Raw genomic sequence first — 20,519 nt, 5'->3', positions numbered from 1 at the left:
AGACACTTCTTTCAATCATACTATATCCATAATATCTGTTATTGTAACTTCCAGGATTTGTTCAATACACATGAATTGTTATACCCCCACCACAAAATGTGGGGGGGGGGGGCTATAATGGATTCGCTTTGTCGCGTCGGTCGGTCGGTCCCGCCGTCTCCATTTTTGTGTCCGCTCTATAACTCCTACACTAATTGAAAGATTTTCTTCAAACTTGGCTCAAATGTTCACCTCAACAAGGGGATGTGCAGAACCCATGTTGCCCATGTGTCAGCTCAAGGTCAAGGTCACAATTGAAGGTCAAATATCAAACAATCAAATATTACACAGTATGTCGTGTCCGCTCTATAAATCCTATACTAATGGAAGAGATTTCTTCAAACTTTACTCAAATGATCACCTCATTAAGGTTATGTGCAGAATCCATATCACCCTTTTGCTGGCTTAAGGTCAAGGTCACACTTGAATGTCAAAAATTGACTTAGAAAATATTCTTAAATTTTAACGTTTATTTGAATATTTCTAAATCTAGAAAAGGTAATTGCTTGAAACTTAAAAGATATATGAGGTGTCACAAATAAGATATGCAGGTCAAGTTTCATAACTCTGTATTGCATTTTGACAAAGTTATGCCCCTTTTTAAGTCTTTAAATTTACATACAATCAATACTAGACAATATGTTGTGTCCGCTCTATAAATTCTATACTAATGGAAGGATTTTCTTCAAACTTTACTCAAATGTTCACCCCAACTGGGCGATGTGCAAAACCCATCTTACCCTTGTGCCAGCTTAAGGTCAAGGCCACACTTGAAGGTCAAAAATTGACTTATAAAATGTTTAGTACATTGGGAAAATGAAAGGTTATTTGTAACTGTTTCGAACATGATTTGATAATATATATTTATACTATTACCTGTACAATTAGTCTTTTTTTCACCAGAGATAATTTCTTTTTATGTATTTGTGCCACTTAAGTTATTCCTTTAACCACCTTTCCAAGTCTCCTTCTGTCAAGGACATTGGTGGGGGTATGAATCGCATTCAGCAATAGTTCTAGTTTTAATACTACTTTGTGATTCTGTCGGCGTCTAAATTTCGTTCAACATATATAGATAAATTCACGCTTCAAACCCAAAATATATAGAATTTATACAGAAATTCATGCTAGGACTTAAAAAAAATGTCATTTAGGATGAATTGAGTACATAAGATCATTTTAATATTTTTGTCATTAATTTGCATGAGTATCCCTTTAATTTAACTCGTATTTCTCAGTTCTGATTGATTCCAGGAACGGATGCGACAGTGTGTCTATAAGCTTACTGCTTCCTACTTAGTCAAACTAAAATAAATTCTATATGAACTTACATGATTCTTAATTAGGTCAAAACATACTATTTTGATAGAAATAACTTTCATTACGCACAAAACTAGCTCCTTACAGATGAGGAGAACGTGATTTGATAATCAATGATTGCACCTTCAATGTTATTTGAATATGTAATTTACTGAATATTCAAATATCATCAAGAAAAATAGATAATGTGTTGAAAGGATTAGATTTTGTTTTATTGTTGTGATCTTCTTTGTGATAAAAAGCAATGAAGATAATGTTCATTTCCTAAAGAATAACACACATGCGTGATAGAAATAATATCTCATTTATAGACCAATATATCACGTTTGCATATATAGAAAACAATATAACACTTATGGAGCAAATTTGACGGCTAGATATCCAATTTCACTTCAGTTGCCTAGGCAGTCATTCGTTTTGTTACTTATTTTTCACAGCTTTTAACCTATATCAAATGCTTGTGGACCATGTTGGAAGAGTAGTTTTTTTACAAGAAAGATTGACTTAAAATCCTGGAGTTTTTTATGTTTTACAAAACATGAGTATAATCTTATAGAACTGGTAGATGTAACACAGGGTAACCTCTGTAGAGTGACCCCTCTGTAGAGCAATAACCTCTTAGATCTTCTAGAACCACACCTCTCAACAACACCCAAAATCTTTGCCTCAAAAACAATGTTGCTCTGCAAAGATAGTATTGTACATTTAAGTCAATCAGGGTTTTCATTGCTTCATAGTGATGATGTTGATTGTATATATACAGAAAAATCACACCTAGAACTCCAGCCATGGGTCTCTGGATTGCCGGTCTAATGTGCTAACCACTACACCACAGCAGCTGTTGTTTTTTCGTACTTATTGATGTTATATGTTTTAGTTATTTTTAATTTTAAATATTGTGATATCATCACTTTTATTACAATGGTAGTGAGCCAAATTGCTACTTTTACCGAAGTTGGCTGACTTGGTCACAGTTTGCCATAAGATATTTTTAATAAGAAAAAACTCAAGTGCAAAACTTGGTGTACAGACATAAATTATATGATTATGTCAAACCACATGGAATCATTTGCAAATTTTATTTTTTATTTAGAAAACCTGGTTAAAAGTCTAATAATTGGCTAAAGATAGAATTGCTGTGTTGAATTTAAATAAGTCTACCGACACAATAAAAAGGAATCCACTGAGGTTTTATGATAGAACTGGAAATATTTTTGGAAGATTTATATTCCATTTGATGTAGATCTGGATAAAAATTTTAGTTCATTTGCTCACTCAATTTTCTCAGAATAATTATTTCAGTTATGTCAGTACACAAGTTTTGTGCTTTTGTCTGTATGGAACTTCTACATTTCTCATAGGATTTTAAACCCTGTTTCACAAAACTATTGTCATCTAGTGCCCAGTCACCGTTCTTTTTGGTTTGGACATGGCAAGATTTCAATATATATGTAGTTTCTCACAAGTATACATCATTTATCCAAAACCCATTGAATTCTTAAATTCCAAATGCCATTTTTTAGATGGTCCATTATCACATTTGGGATATTAAGATGAAAGTTTACTTAGCCAAAAGTATCAAGCCTGATCAGACAGCGTGGCTGTGCAGGCTAGCTTGGCTCTATTCTGGTTGCATAGTCTTAATTACTTGTGGTTCCAGCAGATTTTTAGTCAATGACTTGTAAATAGGATAAAATATAAAACAAAATCTGAATGTACATTTTTTTTAATAAAGAAGCACAACAATATAGTCAAAATAAAAAGAGAGGAGATGAAAAGAAATTATTTACACAAAAAAGCACAAAATGTTAGCCTGTATTTTTTATGTATCAAAAGGTTGTTTGTTTGTTTTTTCATCTTTTTTTTTTCTAATAGAGTTTATCCCAATTTTCTTTACAATACAATGTATATAAAGTGATTCATTTTTATTGTCCAGAGGAGGTATTCTATTTTGTTCTTTTTATTTTCAAGTTTAAATTTTTACATTATACTTGGCTCCTCTTACTTCATGGTGCATAATGCTTTAAAACAAGAAGAAAAACAAAAATTTGTTATGACTTATTATGTTTTAGTATTTTCTGCTGTATGACAGCATGATTTTATTTAAAATATCAAATTGCTTTAAGAAGTCAGAAATTTAGAGGTAATACTCATACTTCCCAAATATACAATTTTTCTCAAAATCTGAATACATGTAATTGCTCTTCCCTATTATAGCAGATTCAACTTTCCGAGGCAGATTCAACTTTCAGAGATACTCGAATACTTTTCTTGTAGCTTCTTGAAAACATTTTTGTACATTTTAAAGATACGCTTGTTTAACAAGAAAGACCACATGAGAAAAAATCCCTGGCCACCATTCAGGATGATAAATAGGTATTCAAATACCCATATTTTTGTGGCTTCATATATGTAACCGAATGTCCAGTAAAATCCTGTAATGGTTGATAGTTTTAAGAAAACTACTACACGCTCTTTCACGTCTGTCTCGTGTGTCATCATTTTTGAAATTTTTGACGTAATGCAAAGAAACATGACAAAATTAATGAGCAGGTCCAGGGCAATGGGTAAAGCAAATGTGAACAATCTCATTTCTGCTGTATTTATGTAGCAAAACTTACCCCCGTAGCCGTAGTGATCGTCATGATACATTAGATGGGAGAATATGATATTTGTTAGAACACAGACCACGGACATGCTGTAGCAGTAGGAGGTATACTTAACAACCAGATAGTTTGACCTACTTTGTATCATATAACGGTTCTTGGCACCGAGGGGGTCCTTAATGTTCTTCAGCATGTGCCAAAGACATGAAGTCATGAGAAATATGGTAGCAGTCCACAGCATGTGTATACAGACTCCGACAAGCTGACACCAGATATTGTCAACACCAAGATTAAAACCGAAGCTGTAGAAACCTTGTGCAAGAAGGAGGTTGAAGCACAAGACCATGAACAGTTTACCAGGAATGAAACGAAGCTCGGAAAACATGGTATAGGTGATGAGAACAAATACAATTGAAAGCATGGATATTATGGTACTAAGCATGCTCAGAGTGGATGTTAGTGTGTTTTGATTGGGATCTTTCCCAGTTGTAGATGATTTGGTATAGGTATCCTGTAACCATTGTTGAAGATAATCTATATAGCAAACTGGTATTTGTTCATTATTCATTGCACTCATAGATGGAGTTTTAGATGATTTTAGTTTGCCCTTTTCAACTAATTTCCTAAACTGGGATGCGGAAAGGAGAACTCTCGGATATTGGAAATATTTCTCAAGCCATATCTCATATGAAGGAGGCATTTGTTTCAGTGGAATTTCAATGTCATGGTTCTGAATGTTTCTGAAAGCCAAAGTAATATTGAACATTATTTCATTTCTAGAATGCTGCTGTAGCACATCATTGCTGGCCAAATGAACAGATATATTTATGTTACCATCATCAATTTCGGAATAAATTTCCACCACTTCTTTCACAGAACATATTTTTGTATTTGCAATTTTATATGCAAGAAAGATTTCTTGTGCGTAACCTTCAAATGGTGATGTAAAGTTAGCAAGCAGTTTAATGGCTCTGATATTGCAACCTTTTTTTGAAATAAGAAGTTTGTTATCAATAGCATTAGCTACTTCTTGACCAAAATTGTGCTGTTCATCTTCCGATCTTCCTATGTAGACTGGACTTTGGAATTGAAGACGTATTGTGGATGCTATAACCAGACCAGTAACATCTGTTTGTCTATCTAAACAAAGGTTTGACATGGCAAGTTGATGAATGGGACACTCAAATGGTATGCAGTCATCCTGTAAAAAAATATTTTAAAAAAACAACATTTATATGAAACAGAAAAATAATTTTATGACACTTGAACCTCATTCACAAATTTGAAAAATCGAGCTCAAAAATAAATGAAAGTCTATTATAATTTTGGAGTTATGGGCCTTTTTAACTTATTTAGTACGATTTTTTGAAAACTATTATAGTTACTTACACAAAACTTTGAAAACTTGATTATCATGGAAAATTAGCACAGTTGTAAGACATGGGACAATATCCTGCTCTCATTGCATAGTGATATGTCTAAAGTCTACAAACATTTGCTTTGTGTCATTATATCTATATGCACTCATTCTTAAGAACTGTAATAAAATCTTCACCAGTGGTTTATGATTCAAATAAAATATAATGTGAAATTCATGCCTGAATAAACATAAAAGGTGACTTAAAATGGGCTCGAATTTCTGGAGTCTATGCATCTCTTAGCTCCAGCAGGTGAGGTGCTTTTGGCTTTAAGTTTAACACCTGAGGTATGCTTAAGTCATCTCAGAAAACTCATAGCTGTCATTGATACCAAAGCATATATTGACAAATATCAAGGATACTCAATAAATTAAGTATTATTTATCTATATTTCACTTTCATTCCTGTTTTCCTAACTTCAGTAAATACATGTGCTGTGTAAAAAATTATGATGTGTATTGTTTATATATGCCCTTTGCATGTTTTTTTCTGACCATATTTTGGAATATGTAAACTAACAAAAAAAATATATTCAAGTAAGTTACAAAAGCATAGTTGAAGACATGTTTTTTCAATAGAGCACCTGCTTCCAGTTATGTAACATCATTTCTAAGCATTTCATTAATAAGTCAAAATTATTTACTTTTTCAAACCAGTATCTATAATAGATTGACAGAAAAATATCAACTATACATCAATATCAATACATCAATGTCATTGTTATTGATGAGAGCTCTACTGTAAGCTCACTCAATTTTTGTGTTTTGATATCATTTTAATCTGTTAAATTTCAAATGGACTATTCTAGATTTATACAAGGGCCAAATTACCAATAAAGGTTAAAACTTACAGTGTAGATATCAGGAATCGTTCCATAGGGACAAGTTTGGTTGTGTTTGTGCCCGACTTCGGACCAGACCCCTGGTTCTTCAGATTGGTCAGCACATTGTATGGCCTTGTATAATTTTGTCTTACCATACAGAACATCTGTAAGTGCAAAACATAATGACAGTATTCTTCCATGTTGTACAATGGAATGTTAATTGGTGAATTTTGAGCAGTTTGGAACAATAGGGAATGCTACTGTACTCACCCCAGACTCTGTGTCACATTTTGGTTAAGTTTTTGCATGTAAGTTGGTATCTCCAAAACTACAGTAGAAATTGGGTTGAAACTTCACACTTATTTTAAAGCTTAATAAGAGATCACTGACAAAGGCCCATATGAATTTTGAAAGAGTTATATCCCTTTTTGAACTAAGAAAATTCCTTAATATGCCTGAAATAATGTACAGAAAACATGTTATCTTTCTTATTTAATTAAAGTTTAAAGATATGGAAAGACTGTTATTAAATAATGGTGATTCAAAACAAGACAAAATAATGAAAATATAGATACCGTCATCTTGTAGAGTTTTGTTTTTTATTGTCTGTAAGTCTTCATTTTGATTGCAAATATAGCAGAAGATATTCTTATATACTCCCCTTTGTCCATTTGTCAGCGATTTATACAGTGGCATGAAATGTCTCTGCTCACACAACATTTGTTTAACTGTAGCTATTGTATTGTCGGTTGTTGGATTCCACAGACCTGTCGTATTACATTTATCAATGACGTGTTGGTGATTTGAAGTTTCACAGGTTTTGTAATCAGTTTTAGATACAATTGATGGTATGACTCGAACAGTGCAATTCTTTGTTAAGTCATAAAATTTGGAAATTTGTGAAGGGAGGTAATATGTGTTGTAAAGTTGGAGACAGTCTGTGAGAAGCAACCAGTTCTCTGTATCTAAAGTGTTGTGACATTTTGCACACCATTTGTTACGATAAATGTTCATTGAAATCCAGTCTGTCACCGGCAAATTATCGAGTAGAAAGGGTGATCCGGTTTTGATACATTTAGCTACTGTATCCGAATCATTAAAATCATTTGGGCATGAATTGATAACAAGATATTTGGGGAAATATGTATTTGCCAGTGTAGAAGTAGTTTTAACATTGTCTGACCTTTTTTCTGGTTCACTTTTTCTCTTAGTATTCAAATCATTTTGATTTGGCTTTTCCACATTAGACATAGAGGTATTACTGTCTATTTCACTTGTAGTACTATAAATTACATTATCCTTCATTGGTTTGTCACCTTTGAGAGTTAGGACATCATGAAGTGACATACAGGTTTCGTTAGATGTTTGTATACCTTTAGTGTCCTTAATGTTCACTATAACATCCGGGCAGCAATTTTTCAAGGTATGACATGTTTTGATATTACAGGAACACATCGTACAAATGGAGGATTCTTTAAAAAATCTGAAGTCAAAGCCCGTTCTTTCACATGGCTCATACTGTTCCCCACAGATATTTGTTATGACATCCGAAATCTCCCTAATATCAGCATCTACTTCTGTATTGTCGTCTTGCAAATCAGTGTCTTTTGTCATAGTTGTGTTTCTCATTTCTCTCATTGGATCATTTCTCATTTCCGTCATAGAATCAGAATTTGGTTTTTCATTTTGAAACTTCTTTATATTTACAGCCCATGTTGCTGTGTCTGAAGTTATTCCATTATCATATGTGTTATCCTTCATTTCTCCAGTTTTTCTGATATTTTCTGCTTCCTTGCCATTTTCAGTAAAAACTGGTTGTGGATTTCCTTCTTTGTGATTTTGTATTTTTTTACTTTTGTCTCCTTTAGATATTTTGTTGGCACTGTCATTAGGTAGTAAAATATAACATTCATTCTCTAAGATCATTAATGCCAAAACACATGTCCAAATTATTACACTGTTCATCTTGATGTTAATTTGTTCATTTGTTTATCTATGTCTTAAATTCTTTGTTTTTTACTCCCTTTTATTAGCCTTATGATAACTGGTACCTTGTTTATCCTTGGCAATTATTCTGTTTATGACTGGAATACTGTTCAGATATTTCTGGTTCTCTGTTAATATATAACTGGCAATCTGATTGTTTATGACTGTCACTCTTTTTACCTGTGGCTTGTTATAATTTGCTTGTCTCAGGCTGGCACTTTGTTGGGTTATGACTCTGCTTATTATCATGTTATTTGCACTGCTCATTCATTCATTCATTTCTTCATGAAAACTTGATGTACGCTGCAATATAACACATATTAGAGTTACACTTTATCTATAAACTTATGCCTTTAAATAGTCTTTTTACAATATTTAAAGTTAAAACAAGAGAACCGCATGCATTGTTGGTGCTTGTCAGTACAGGACAACCGCTATATCAATAACAAATTTTTTATATTAAAAGGAGCATATTAACTTTTTCAGGAAAATAACACATCCTTATGTCATGATTTTCAAGTAATAAAAATTTCAAGTTGATAGATTTGTACTGCAAATATTTGGCCACATTATAATTTATGTCATCATTAAAATATATGAAAACTATGACTCAAGACTATAGAAAATAAATTTCTTATTACCTCCCTTTATTAACATGAAATATAAATTTTTTAATTTAATATCATTACAAATAATGCTTTTTGGAATACAATATTGATAAATCTTCATGTGAGCATTATTTATATGATATAAAACCATGAAAAATTGAGTCACAGGATCTTTAACAACACTCACTAATATCACATTTGCAACATATTTGTCTAGTCCTGATTTTTATTTTAACGATTTGGAACAGGTTGTAGGGACACCTGTGATAACCAGTAACCTACCATTCTTCTTAGTCCAGTAATTTATATTTTTGTCTAGTATTCCATCACTCAAACTACCACAGATTTACTATGTGAAGTACTGTGTTTCCTCATTTTGACCAAATAAAATCAACAACAAAAAAAAAAAAAAGCAAAAATAAATAAAATAAATAAAAATAAAAAACGGTGGTAATTATTTTTCTAAAAATTTCTTCAAACATTTCCTTGAAACATAAAAGCTGGTTTTATTCATTTTTTTTCATCTAACAATAATAGGCTAAATTTAAAATGATTTTACAAAAAGGTATCAAAGGAGAGTCCATACAATTATTCTGATATATTAATTTGAAAAAAATATATATATATATATATATATTCAATTCATTTACTAAGACATGTATATTTTGATAAGAATGGATTTCATTTATTTATCTATTTATTTATATTTTATTATTTATATATTTATTATTAAAAAATTCAAATGTGAAATAATATTTGTCAAAAACTATGATTCAACATGCATCCTAAGAGAATGTTTTTCTAAATTTGACTGTTTAATTAATACGTTAATAACAACTTATTTAATTCTATTAAAAACAAGTGCCTCACCTTGTAATGCTTTTCCTGTAGCAATGCCTGGAGACACAATTGAGTGCTGTACTATCAATGATCCAAATCGTTACTGAGAAGTTCTCTATTTGTCAGCTTGTATCAATCTATACTATAATTAGTTCTAGCACGTCCATTCAGGAATCAAGTATCATGTTGTACACGAAACAGATCTTGATGCTTGTGTTATTAATTTTTTATGTTCTCAAAGTTTGTTAACAAGTCATAATTTTTTTTTGTCAAGGAAAGGTATAGGATTTAGCTAAACGAAAACGAGAATCGTATTCACCCGGTTGTCAGTACAACACGTGTTACACTTTGATTCCAGGTCATCTGCTAAATTTACACTTAATGCAATCAGGTATTGTCATGAAAATTAGAAACGTTTCGTATCACTATCACCTAAAAATATAGGCAAGAAAACAGGTACCTAACTCAGTTAAAGATCTTGTCAAAGTCATGCCCCTTTTATAACTTGCAGTAGTTTCAGTTGAATGAATTTATGCCTTTCTGCTTTCATTACACCATTTTGTTTTTCACTAAACCATTTTGCTTTCATTATATCATTTTTCTTTCAATACACCATTTTGTTTTTCACTACACCATTTGGTTTTTCACAACAAAGTTTGATATATTGCTTCTGAACCAGTTAACACCTGTATCTAGGGCAAGAAAACATGACTGTGTTAGATTTGTAAAGTGTTTATGCCTCTTTTGTGAGTACTTTTTTGCCAAAGTAAGATGTGCAAATTCTTTAACAAGTTTAATGCCCTGAACGGCAGTTCTAGCTATTTTTTTTGCTGATTGATTTATATTTACATTCAACATACATAGAAGGATGGTCCTCTAAATACAATTTAATATGTAGGAAAAGCTTAAGTGCAAAACAACAACAATGGCATTGTAAGAAATTGTTAGAAATGATATCTCCATTGTTATTGTTGAATTAGGTTGATCACATTGTATAAGGTTGATTAGATAATGTAACAAGAGCTCTTGTTAAACTCTTCTCATGTTCACACTTCTATAAAAAGTTGTTACACTTTACCAAGCCTAGAAATTCAATAATGGCTGAAAAATGCCCTCCAGGTCTCAGAATCCCGGAAATTTCACACGTCTTGTAATTAGAAATATCTCGGTGTCATCAGGATTCCACCTTTGGTTGCAAAGTCTTTTTCCTGTATTCACAGGTCTTTTGTCATTTTCCACTTACTGATCTTAGTAGATGAGGTTACTGATTACACAGTATGCTTCTATTACTGGAGTTGTAAAGTGGGGAAAAACATGCCAGTGTTCTAGCAGAGCCCTCATTCTATTCCAGTTAGGGTCACTGATTAGTTATGTACATGTACTTAAAATTTGGTGTTTCCTTCTAAGCGAACAATAATTATGTATCAGTGTGTGCATGACAAATAAAGAGTAGTTTAACACTTTAAATGAACTCCACTGAGGTTTTTTTATGCCCCAACAAAGTGGGGGGCATATAGCGTTGCACTTGTCTGTCCGTCCGTACGTCCCGAAATCTTGTGAACGCAACTCCTCTTAAACTGGATGGCAGATATTTTTTTTACTTGACAACACTGGAATTCTTTTTCTTTCTTTTTTATACGCCCGTTTGAAAAACGGGACATATTATGGGAACGCCCTTGGCGGGCGGGCGGGCGGGCGGCGTCCAATTTTGTCCGGAGCATATCTCCTACATGTATGGAGGGATTTTAATGAAACTTCATACAAATGTTCACCACTATGAGGAGCAGTGTCGCGCACATGAACCAGGTCTCTAGGTCAAAGGTCAAGGTCACACTTAGAGCTCATTGAAAAATGCTTGTCCGGAGCAAAACTTCCACATGTATAGAGGGATTTCAATATTACTTGGCACAAATGTTCACCATTGTGAGGCGGAGTGTCGCGTGCAAGATTCAGGTCCTTGCGGCCAAGGTCAAGGTCACACATAGAGGTCAAAGTTCATATAAAAATATGAAGATGTGTATATGGACCATTTAGTCATCATTTATTGAGGGATTGTAACACAAATGGTCATTATCAAGACTATGGCTGTGATACATATAATTTAGGTCAATATATACAAGGTCAAGGTCACTAAAGATGATGAAATATCCAGATTTTGTAAATAGAATTTAATCAAAGGGAGACAACAAAGTTATTACTTTGTTCATAAATGACTTACACAATTACTCCCCTTGATCTATTTTCACTTTCAATTCTAAAAATAGCATTTAATCAAAGGGCATGAAATAATCCTCTTTCTTGGACTTGAGTATGTTCTAAAGAATGTAACATTTATTTACACATGTTTCATTCATTGGTCAAGATTCTTAACTGTGATAACTATGGTGTTCTGTAGACTTGGTATTTGTTCATAAAGATCATACAGTAATTACCTTATCAAATGTAAATACTTTCTCACAGAAATTTAATTATATTTTAATTTTCAAGTAAATATCAGTTCAGCTCATTCAAAGATTAAGAATTGTAATGAAATGTATTTCCCTAGAATAAAATCTTAAATCAGAATTTTTTAGTTATTAAATTACATGTACTTTTTATACGCCCGTTTAAAAAAAGATAAAAATATGAAGATGTGTATAGGGACGATTTAATCATCATTTATTGAGGGATTGTAACACAAATGGTCATTATAATGACTACGGCTGTGACACATGTACTTTAGGTCAATATATGCAAGGTCAAGGTCACTAAAGATGTTGAAATATCCAGATTTTGTCTGGAGCATATCTCCTACATGTATGGAAGAATTTTTATAATACTTTATGGAAATGTTCACCACCATGATATGTATTGCTCCATGCATGATCCAGGTCTCCAGGTCAAAGGTCAAGGTCACACTTAGAGCTCATTGAAAAACGCTTGTCCGGAGCAAAACTTCTACATTCATAGGGGGTTTTCAATATAACTTGGCACAAATGTTCACCATTGTGAGGCTGAGTGTCGCATGCAAAATTCAGATCCCTGCAACCAAAGTCAAGGTTACACATAGAGGTCAAAGTTCAGATAAAAATTTGAAGATGGTTATAGGGACCATTTAGTCATCATTTATTGATGGATTGTAGCACAAATGGTAACTATCATGACTACAGGTGTTACACATTTAATTTAGGTTAATATTTGCAAGATCAAGGTCACTGGAGATGATTAAATATCCAGATGTTGTCCGGAGCATATTTTCTACATGCATGGAGGAATTTTAATGTTACTTTTATAGAATTGTTCACCACCATGAGAGGTAGTGCCCTGCACATAAACCAAGTCTCTAGGTCAAAGGTGAAGGTCACAGTTAGAGCTCATAGAAAAACACTTGTCTGGAGCAAAACTTCTACATGCATAGAGGGATTTCAATATAATTTGGCACAAATGTTCATCATTGTGAGGCTGAGTGCCGTGCATAAAATTCAGGTCCCTGCGACCAAGGTCAAGGTCACACATTCTGTGCATATCTTCCCTATTGATTTGTTTTAAGGTTCATTTAACAACACAGTGCCAAGAATAAAAACTTGCTTGCTAGATAACACTTATCCATAATGCCCCCATCTCCATCTAAAGCTTTTTCGTAAACGGGCGTATTTTGTGACTATGGCACCCTTGTTTTTACATATTTATAACAATTAATATAGGACTCTATACTGAAAACATAATTATTCTCTCCCCATTTTTAGCTCACCTGTCACAAAGTGACAGGGTGAGCTTTTGTGATCACTTTTCGTCCGGCGTCCGGCCGTAAACTTTTACTTTAAATGACATCTCCTCATAAACCACTAAGCCAATTTCATCCAAACTTCACAGGAATGTTCCTTTGGTGGTCACCTTTAAAAATTGTTCAAAGAATTTAATTCCATGCAGAACTCTGGTTGCCATGGCAACCGAAAGAAAAAACTTTAAATATCTTCTTTTAAAAAACCCTAAGAGCTAGAGCTTAGATATGTGGCATGAAATATCTTCTAGTGAGTGTCTACCAAGTTTGTTCAAATAAAAGCCCTGGGGTCAAAATTGGTCCCGCCCCAGGGGGTCATTGTTTTTCCCTATATGCATATAGTAAAAACTTTAAAAATCTTCTTTTAAAGAACCCAAAGAGCTAGAGCTGAGATATTTAGCATAAAACATCTTCTCATGAGTGTCTACAAAGTTTGTTCAAATAAATGCCCTGGGGTCAAAATTGGCCATGCCCCAGGGGGTCATTGATTTTCCCTTTATGCATATAGTAAAAACTTAAAAAATCTTCTTTTAAAGAACTGAAAGAGCTAGAGCTAAGATATTAAGCATGAAACATGTTCTAATGGGTGTCTACCAAGTTTGTTCAAATAAAAGCCCTGGGGTCAATATTGGCCCCGCCCCGGGGGTTATTGATTTTCCTTATATGTGTATAGAAAAAACTTAAAAAATCTTCTTTGAAAAAACCCAAATAGCTAGAGTTTAGATATTAAGCATGAAACATCTTCTAGTGAGTGTCTACAAAGTTTGTTCAAATAAAAGCCCTGGGGTCAATATTGGCCCCGCCCGGGGGGTTATTGATTTTCCTTATAATATTTATGTGTATAGAAAAAACTTAAAAAATCTTCTTTGAAAAAACCCAAATAGCTAGAGTTAAGATATTAAGCATGAAACATCTTCTACTAAGTGTCTACAAAGTTTGATCAAATCAAAGCCCTGGGGTCAAAACTGGCCCCGCCCCAGGGGTGTCATTGTTTTTAAGTATATGTGTATAGTAAAAACTTAAAAATCTTCTTTTAAAAAACCCAATGAGCTAGAGCTTAGATGTTAAGCATGAAACGTCTTCTCATAGGTGTGTACCAAGTTTGTTCAAATAAAAGCCCTTGGGTTAAAACTAGCCCTGCCAGGGGGGGGGGGGTCATTGTTTTTCATTATATGTTTATAGTAAAAACTAAACATCATGAAACATCGTCTAATGGGTGTCTTCCAAGTTTGCTCAAATAAAAGCCCTGGGGTTTAAACTGGCCTCGCTCCGGGGGGCCTATATACAGGTGAGCGACCTCAGGGCCATCATGGCCCTCTTGTTAAAATGTATAGTTATTTCAGTTGCGAAAAATGTCCCAACAATGTAAAGCGTTTTGTTTTACTCAAACGAGACTAAGAATAGCTCAACAGGACAGTTTTCAATGGTCCAAAGGTTTTCTATAATTTGCCTTATTGAATTTCCTATTATGTACTTCGGTTAGAAAATAGATTTGTGAAATAAGGCTACACATGCAAAAAGAAAATGATAGCCATGCAATACTTAATGGTAATATCTTCATATTTATAACCTCATAGAATAAAAAACAAATGGAAATTTTCAGAACTACATCATCAGAGAAGCAATTAACATGAGATCTTAAGGTTAATTGGCAATATTTGAATATCATGAAGACCATGCTTAGAAAACATATGATGAAATACCTCTTTCCTTTAAAGTACAAAATAAACTTTTTTAAAAGATATTTCTACCAAATCAGACAGCATTTTCTGTTGTTTATTTCTCAAGTTTTTTTTGTTCTTTTTTTTTTGTCTGAAAAAGTGTTATCATTTTAGATCTATATATTCTTTGTTTTATTCAGGAGTTACTAACTGCAGCTCTAGGTGTAGGGCCAACAAACGAGACAGCAGTCAGACAGAAGAAAACATCAGTTCATACAGTTATTCCCAAGACAGACAAGTCAATACTGTCAGTTACACAGTCACTGGTGGCCCTTCTTGCACAGTGTGGCCTCAAGAACACTTCAATGGTGGCTTCCACAGCACAGACAACTGATAAGAATACTCAAGCTTCACTGTCTGGACAGCACAGTGAGTAATAGCTTTCATTTATTGTGATCTGTAGAATGTAAAGAAATTTTTTTCTCTATTTTTTATTAATAAAAGTTACTGCAACAAAATTGGATTTCGTGTAATAGCTTTTTGTAAAGTCAAAGTACATTTCTAATGTAAAAAGGAACATTATGTACATTTATATTTTCAAAATTGTTGACAGTATATATCATTTTATCACATAAATCACGGCATAGAAGTGCAATGAAACCATTTAATAAAAATGATATTACACTAGTGAAATAACACTTTGATGTGACATGCATAAAAGCAAGCTAATTTAAGCATTACATTAGAGAGAGTTCAATAAAAAATGACTCTTTTTAACTGTAAACTGTTCTTAATTTGGATATGTGATTAAAAGAATATTGTATTTGTGTAGATTCAATGCTAAATTTACACTCATTTGATATCCTCTATTTTTGTAAAATATTCCTCAGATTCAAATGATTGAATTATTATTCTTTTGTGTGCATTTCACATTATTATGGTTATTCACAATTATTTTATTTCAAGACCAAATGAACAAAATGTAAATAATAGTGTGAAACAAGGAGCCATATATAGACATACTGACAAAGTTGTAAAATAATTTATTTATTTCTTTTTGATTTAGTTCATGTATTATCACTATATTATTGAAATGTACATAGAAACAACATTACTGCTTAACATATATTATTTTATAAGTGAAACCAAACGTTTTACCAACATTTTCTAGGGCCTATCCAGAATTGTCTTACTAAAGTAAGAGTGAGTTAAGAAATTATGTTATTCTGAATTTTATTTAGATCTTTTGTACATTAACTCAAATTAACATAACATTTTCATTTAAAGGAGAAAGTACAGATCAGACACCGGAAGAACGTCCACTAGGTATAATACAAATGATAGATGCACTTTCTGCCTGTATATTGTCTGCAAAGATAGATCATACTTACCGTCAGTGGGCCGGTATCCAGCTTGTCAGATGTATAGCCTGGCACAAGCCGGGTCCTTCCACAAGCCAGTCACAGGTTGACCTCGGTCCAGATTTGCCGCCATGTATTGTCCGCAAGTTGGAGGCACATCAGAACAGACTGGCTGACTGTAGTTGGAATGAGAAGAAATCTCTGCTTGCAACAAGGTGACTGTTACCTTTATGTTGTCCGGTTGAAGTCAATTCTCAGATTGAACTCAATTTGTTGTAGTATGCTTATAATCATATCTTGTTATTTATCTAGGGTTTTTGTAATTTATTTCTTTATTAAATGAGAAACAGCTTTATCACTAGAGGGTCCATTTTTTTTACCCCTTATACTTTCTTAAACTGAAGGAGAGATATTTGTTTACATTGACAGCTGTCTGTTTCTTGGAAAGGGTTAAAAACAAAATAAGCAGCCGTATCTTAACGCCATATTATGGGCTTAAGTATTGAAGACGTTAAATTTGGTTGCTGCTTGCCTTTATGTAATAATGGCCCTTAAATCCATTGGCCATTATCGCACAACGGTGAATAGTTACCAAGTATTAACCTCTAATTTAATAAAATATTGCTTTACTCCACACACATGATTATAATATTTATATGAGATTCATTTGTTCAACTGGGCATATGGTGCTCATTGTAAGCTTTTAATTTTGGAAAGAACAGAATTATGTATTTATCAGAAATTTGCACACAAGTTATTGGTCTAGACCTACATCCAATGATACATAAATCTAGGCAAAATATTTCCAGTCCTGTCATGGCAGAAAAACCTCAGTGGAGTCCCTTTAAGACAGAAAAGAAATTATGTAAAATAATTGTTGTTTTGTCTTTTATTACAGTGGCTATGATGGTGTAATTCGAGTTTGGAATATTCCCAGTAAAACACACCAGATTATGCAGCAAACATGTATATTTAACAGTGGAGAGGGTGTGACAGGGGAACACCTAGATGGACAATTACTAGATAACCTGTGCTGGAACAGCTCGGGGAAACTACTGGCAGGATCCATGGATAATATGGTCAACATCTGGGCTATAGGCGGTATGTATAGCTTTCCCTTAATAACAAGGTTTAATCATTGACAATGTTTAATACTTGAACCCCTGTCTTCACCTTAGAGCATAATCTTAACAGAGAACACCAAGGGCACCAGCAAAATATTTTGAATGATTTAAATAATATTGAGCTGCTTTTTATTTATTGCTGATGTCCTGTTTTTAAAAAAAAATAATTAGGGGAGTTGCCCTATTATGATAGAATTATGATGAATAATTCATGATGAGGATTGCACTGAGTTGTGGCGCTCTTACTTGGCTGACAGTCTTTTTCAGGGTTAACCTATCTCTTCATAACATTTAAGGTTACTGTTGACTGCTGTGCATACATACAGATTAAAATTGTTCAATTGTTAGAATATAAGTTTTTTCCTCTCTTCCTTATAGTAAGGCTACTTTAGTAATTTTAAGCTTGGCTGAGTGTTGAGCAGTTTGCAAATGGTGGTAATCTTTATGTTGAGGTTAATGAGTAACAAAAAAATGAATGGACAATTTGATTAACAATGTGCATAATGTCACCATAAATATTAAATTTGTATTTTTTTTTTGTTCTCCAATATAATCTATTATTATTATTATTGATTTCTGTTTAAACATATTTATTGCTCTTACAGGTGGACTTGGACATTTAGATATACAGCCACATTGGGTTTCAGCTCTGGCTTGGTCCCAGTGTAAGCCAGTGTTTGGGGGTTGCCTATGGTTGAACACTGACCGTTTGTTAGTTGGTCGGCTAGATGGGTCTCTAGCTTTTATAGATATACTGGACAGCACTACATTCAGGAGACAGGAGTTACAGCAGTGCTATAGACCTGATGGTTAATATTAAATTGGCAGCTCATTAGGCTATTTTTCTTTGACTCTCTTATACCTAAATAGTTTGAACTTCAGCAAAACCTCAATTGCTTGTACTTTAATTAATGTTTTTCCAATTTTAAATGACATTTTTCTGTATATGCTGATTAGGTTATGACATTATGTGTCAAACAAATATTTATTGGGATGAGATATTTTACTGATATTTTTAGATTTAATAAGGAATAATTAACATCAGAGTTATTGCCCTTGGCTTAGAATTAGAGAATTCTGTACATTGTGATTATACACAATGGTTTAAGTTTCAATATTTGACTGTTAAAACCGAATTGTTACCCTTGACTAGTCAAATTTAGATAGTCTGTATGTTGTTGCTCTTGAGTGAATGAAAGTTTGCAAATTTAACTATGTTTAATTTAGAAATTGAGTTACATCATTTAATAAATGGTTACATTATGATATGCCTTGATTCAACCTCATTTCATCACCTTGAATTGTTAAAAAATCTTGTTGTTTTTTATAGGCACACTACAATTCTATGACAATGTTACAAGAACTTAATTTTTCACTCAAAAGTGAAACACACAAGATAAAAGACATTTAAGATTTTCAGATCTAGTTATGTATTCATGTCTCTACAAATTTTGAGTCCTATTTTAGTTTCAGTAACAAAGATTGCCTGGTATGAGGAGACCAGGAGGTTTATGGTGGGATTCATGGATGGTGTTATAGATCAGTGTAGTACTGAGGAATTTGAATCCCCAATCAGAACACAGGCTCATGAGGTGAGTTATTGACTGTATATGTTTAATTAATGGTGGCTTAGTGGTAAAGGTGTCTGTATCTTAACCCAGGGTTCATTGGTTCGAGCACTAGTTGGTCATGACCGTCATGACTCCTCAACACCAGTACAGGTTGGTTCCAGGAACTGTGGCTTAATGGTTATGGTGTCTGCCTCTTAACCCAGGGTTCATTGGTTCGAGCCCTATTGGGTCACGACCATGATTCCTCAACACCAGGCCTCAAGGTTATAAAGCTTTTTTCTGTCTCAAATCTCAGGGTTTTCATAGATCAGTGGAAATTCTTTGGCAGTTTCTGATCAGTCAAATACCTGAGATCTGAGTTTGAGCTAAGAGTATGTATTTATAAATTTGGACCCTATACTGGTTGGTTCCAGGAAGCGGACTTGAAAGTGATAATATATGTTGCAAGAACTTGTTTAACCTGCTGAATTTCCAAAATGGACTTGTCTGGTTGTTATTTTTGGAACTGTTCATTATCTGTTTAAGGGATATCAAGTTGCCCAAGAAATTTACATCTAAAATACCATTGGTATTGTTGGTAGTGGAGCGATTATTGAACCTGCGATCGCTAGATTACTAATCTAGTGTATTACTATTGGACCATAAATTATTATTATAATTGAATCTTATAGTTATTAGTATGACCAGTTTTTGTAATGCTTAAATTTTTTTACTTTCTTCTACAGTCAGCTATCACTGGAATGAAATGGGATCCTACAGGTCATATGTTGTTGACCTGTGCTAGAGGGGACTCGCATGTCAAAGTGTGGACACCTGGTCGTGAAGGTCTTATTCTGTTGCATACACTATACCACACTGCAGCTGTCACTGTTGTAGAATGGTGTACTTTACTTGGCAAGGGCGAAACTAAATCACTTATGTTAGCAAGGTATGTTCACAGATTTTGATACGCCTGCTCACTAAGTCTGGCATTTATGATTGATGAAAAATGATTGTTTAGTTCAAGATAATATATTGCATTTTGGCTGGTACAAAACATACAAATCATTGCTTTTATACTCATACACCTTTATTTATAAATTGAGTTCTGTTTTGAAAAATCTATAAAATTTAAAGATACTTTTTACTTTTGTATTTAATTGATAAGGAAACTAACCTTGATTTCGCTGTCTGTGTAGGCATTACACATTTGATAAAAAAATTTATACCAGCTGACATCAACACTGAAGTTAACCCTTTGGAAGAATACTATACTTCTTATTGTTCCTGCCTCTATCCAATTGTACAAGTAAGCATACATTACTCTGTTATTGATTTGGACATAATAATGCCCCTTTAAATAGATTACCCAGTTTTTGATAATACTTGCAGTGGTTGTGACAATGGGATGGTGTATGTTGAA

General features: G+C 33.3%; 1 protein-coding gene across 1 annotated transcript in view; it reads left to right on the top strand.

Moving 5' to 3' along the window:
* The window catches only part of LOC132744673 (probable E3 ubiquitin-protein ligase HERC1), a gene marked incomplete at its 3' end in the record, with an annotated part of 88,250 nt that extends 67,737 nt beyond the window's left edge, over positions 1–20,513 (top strand). Inside the window, 7 exon segments of the mRNA XM_060733433.1 lie at positions 15,262–15,490; positions 16,349–16,637; positions 17,321–17,523; positions 18,152–18,355; positions 19,014–19,138; positions 19,843–20,045; positions 20,489–20,513. Of these exon segments, the coding sequence (XP_060589416.1) occupies positions 15,262–15,490; positions 16,349–16,637; positions 17,321–17,523; positions 18,152–18,355; positions 19,014–19,138; positions 19,843–20,045; positions 20,489–20,513 (1,278 nt within the window).
* Positions 20,514–20,519: the final 6 nt, after the last annotated feature.

The sequence above is a fragment of the Ruditapes philippinarum genome, unplaced genomic scaffold (genome assembly GCF_026571515.1).
Source record: "Ruditapes philippinarum isolate M1 unplaced genomic scaffold, ASM2657151v2 ctg5299_1_1_1_1, whole genome shotgun sequence".
Lineage (NCBI taxonomy): Eukaryota > Metazoa > Mollusca > Bivalvia > Venerida > Veneridae > Ruditapes > Ruditapes philippinarum.
This window is presented reverse-complemented; position numbering and strand designations above follow the sequence as displayed.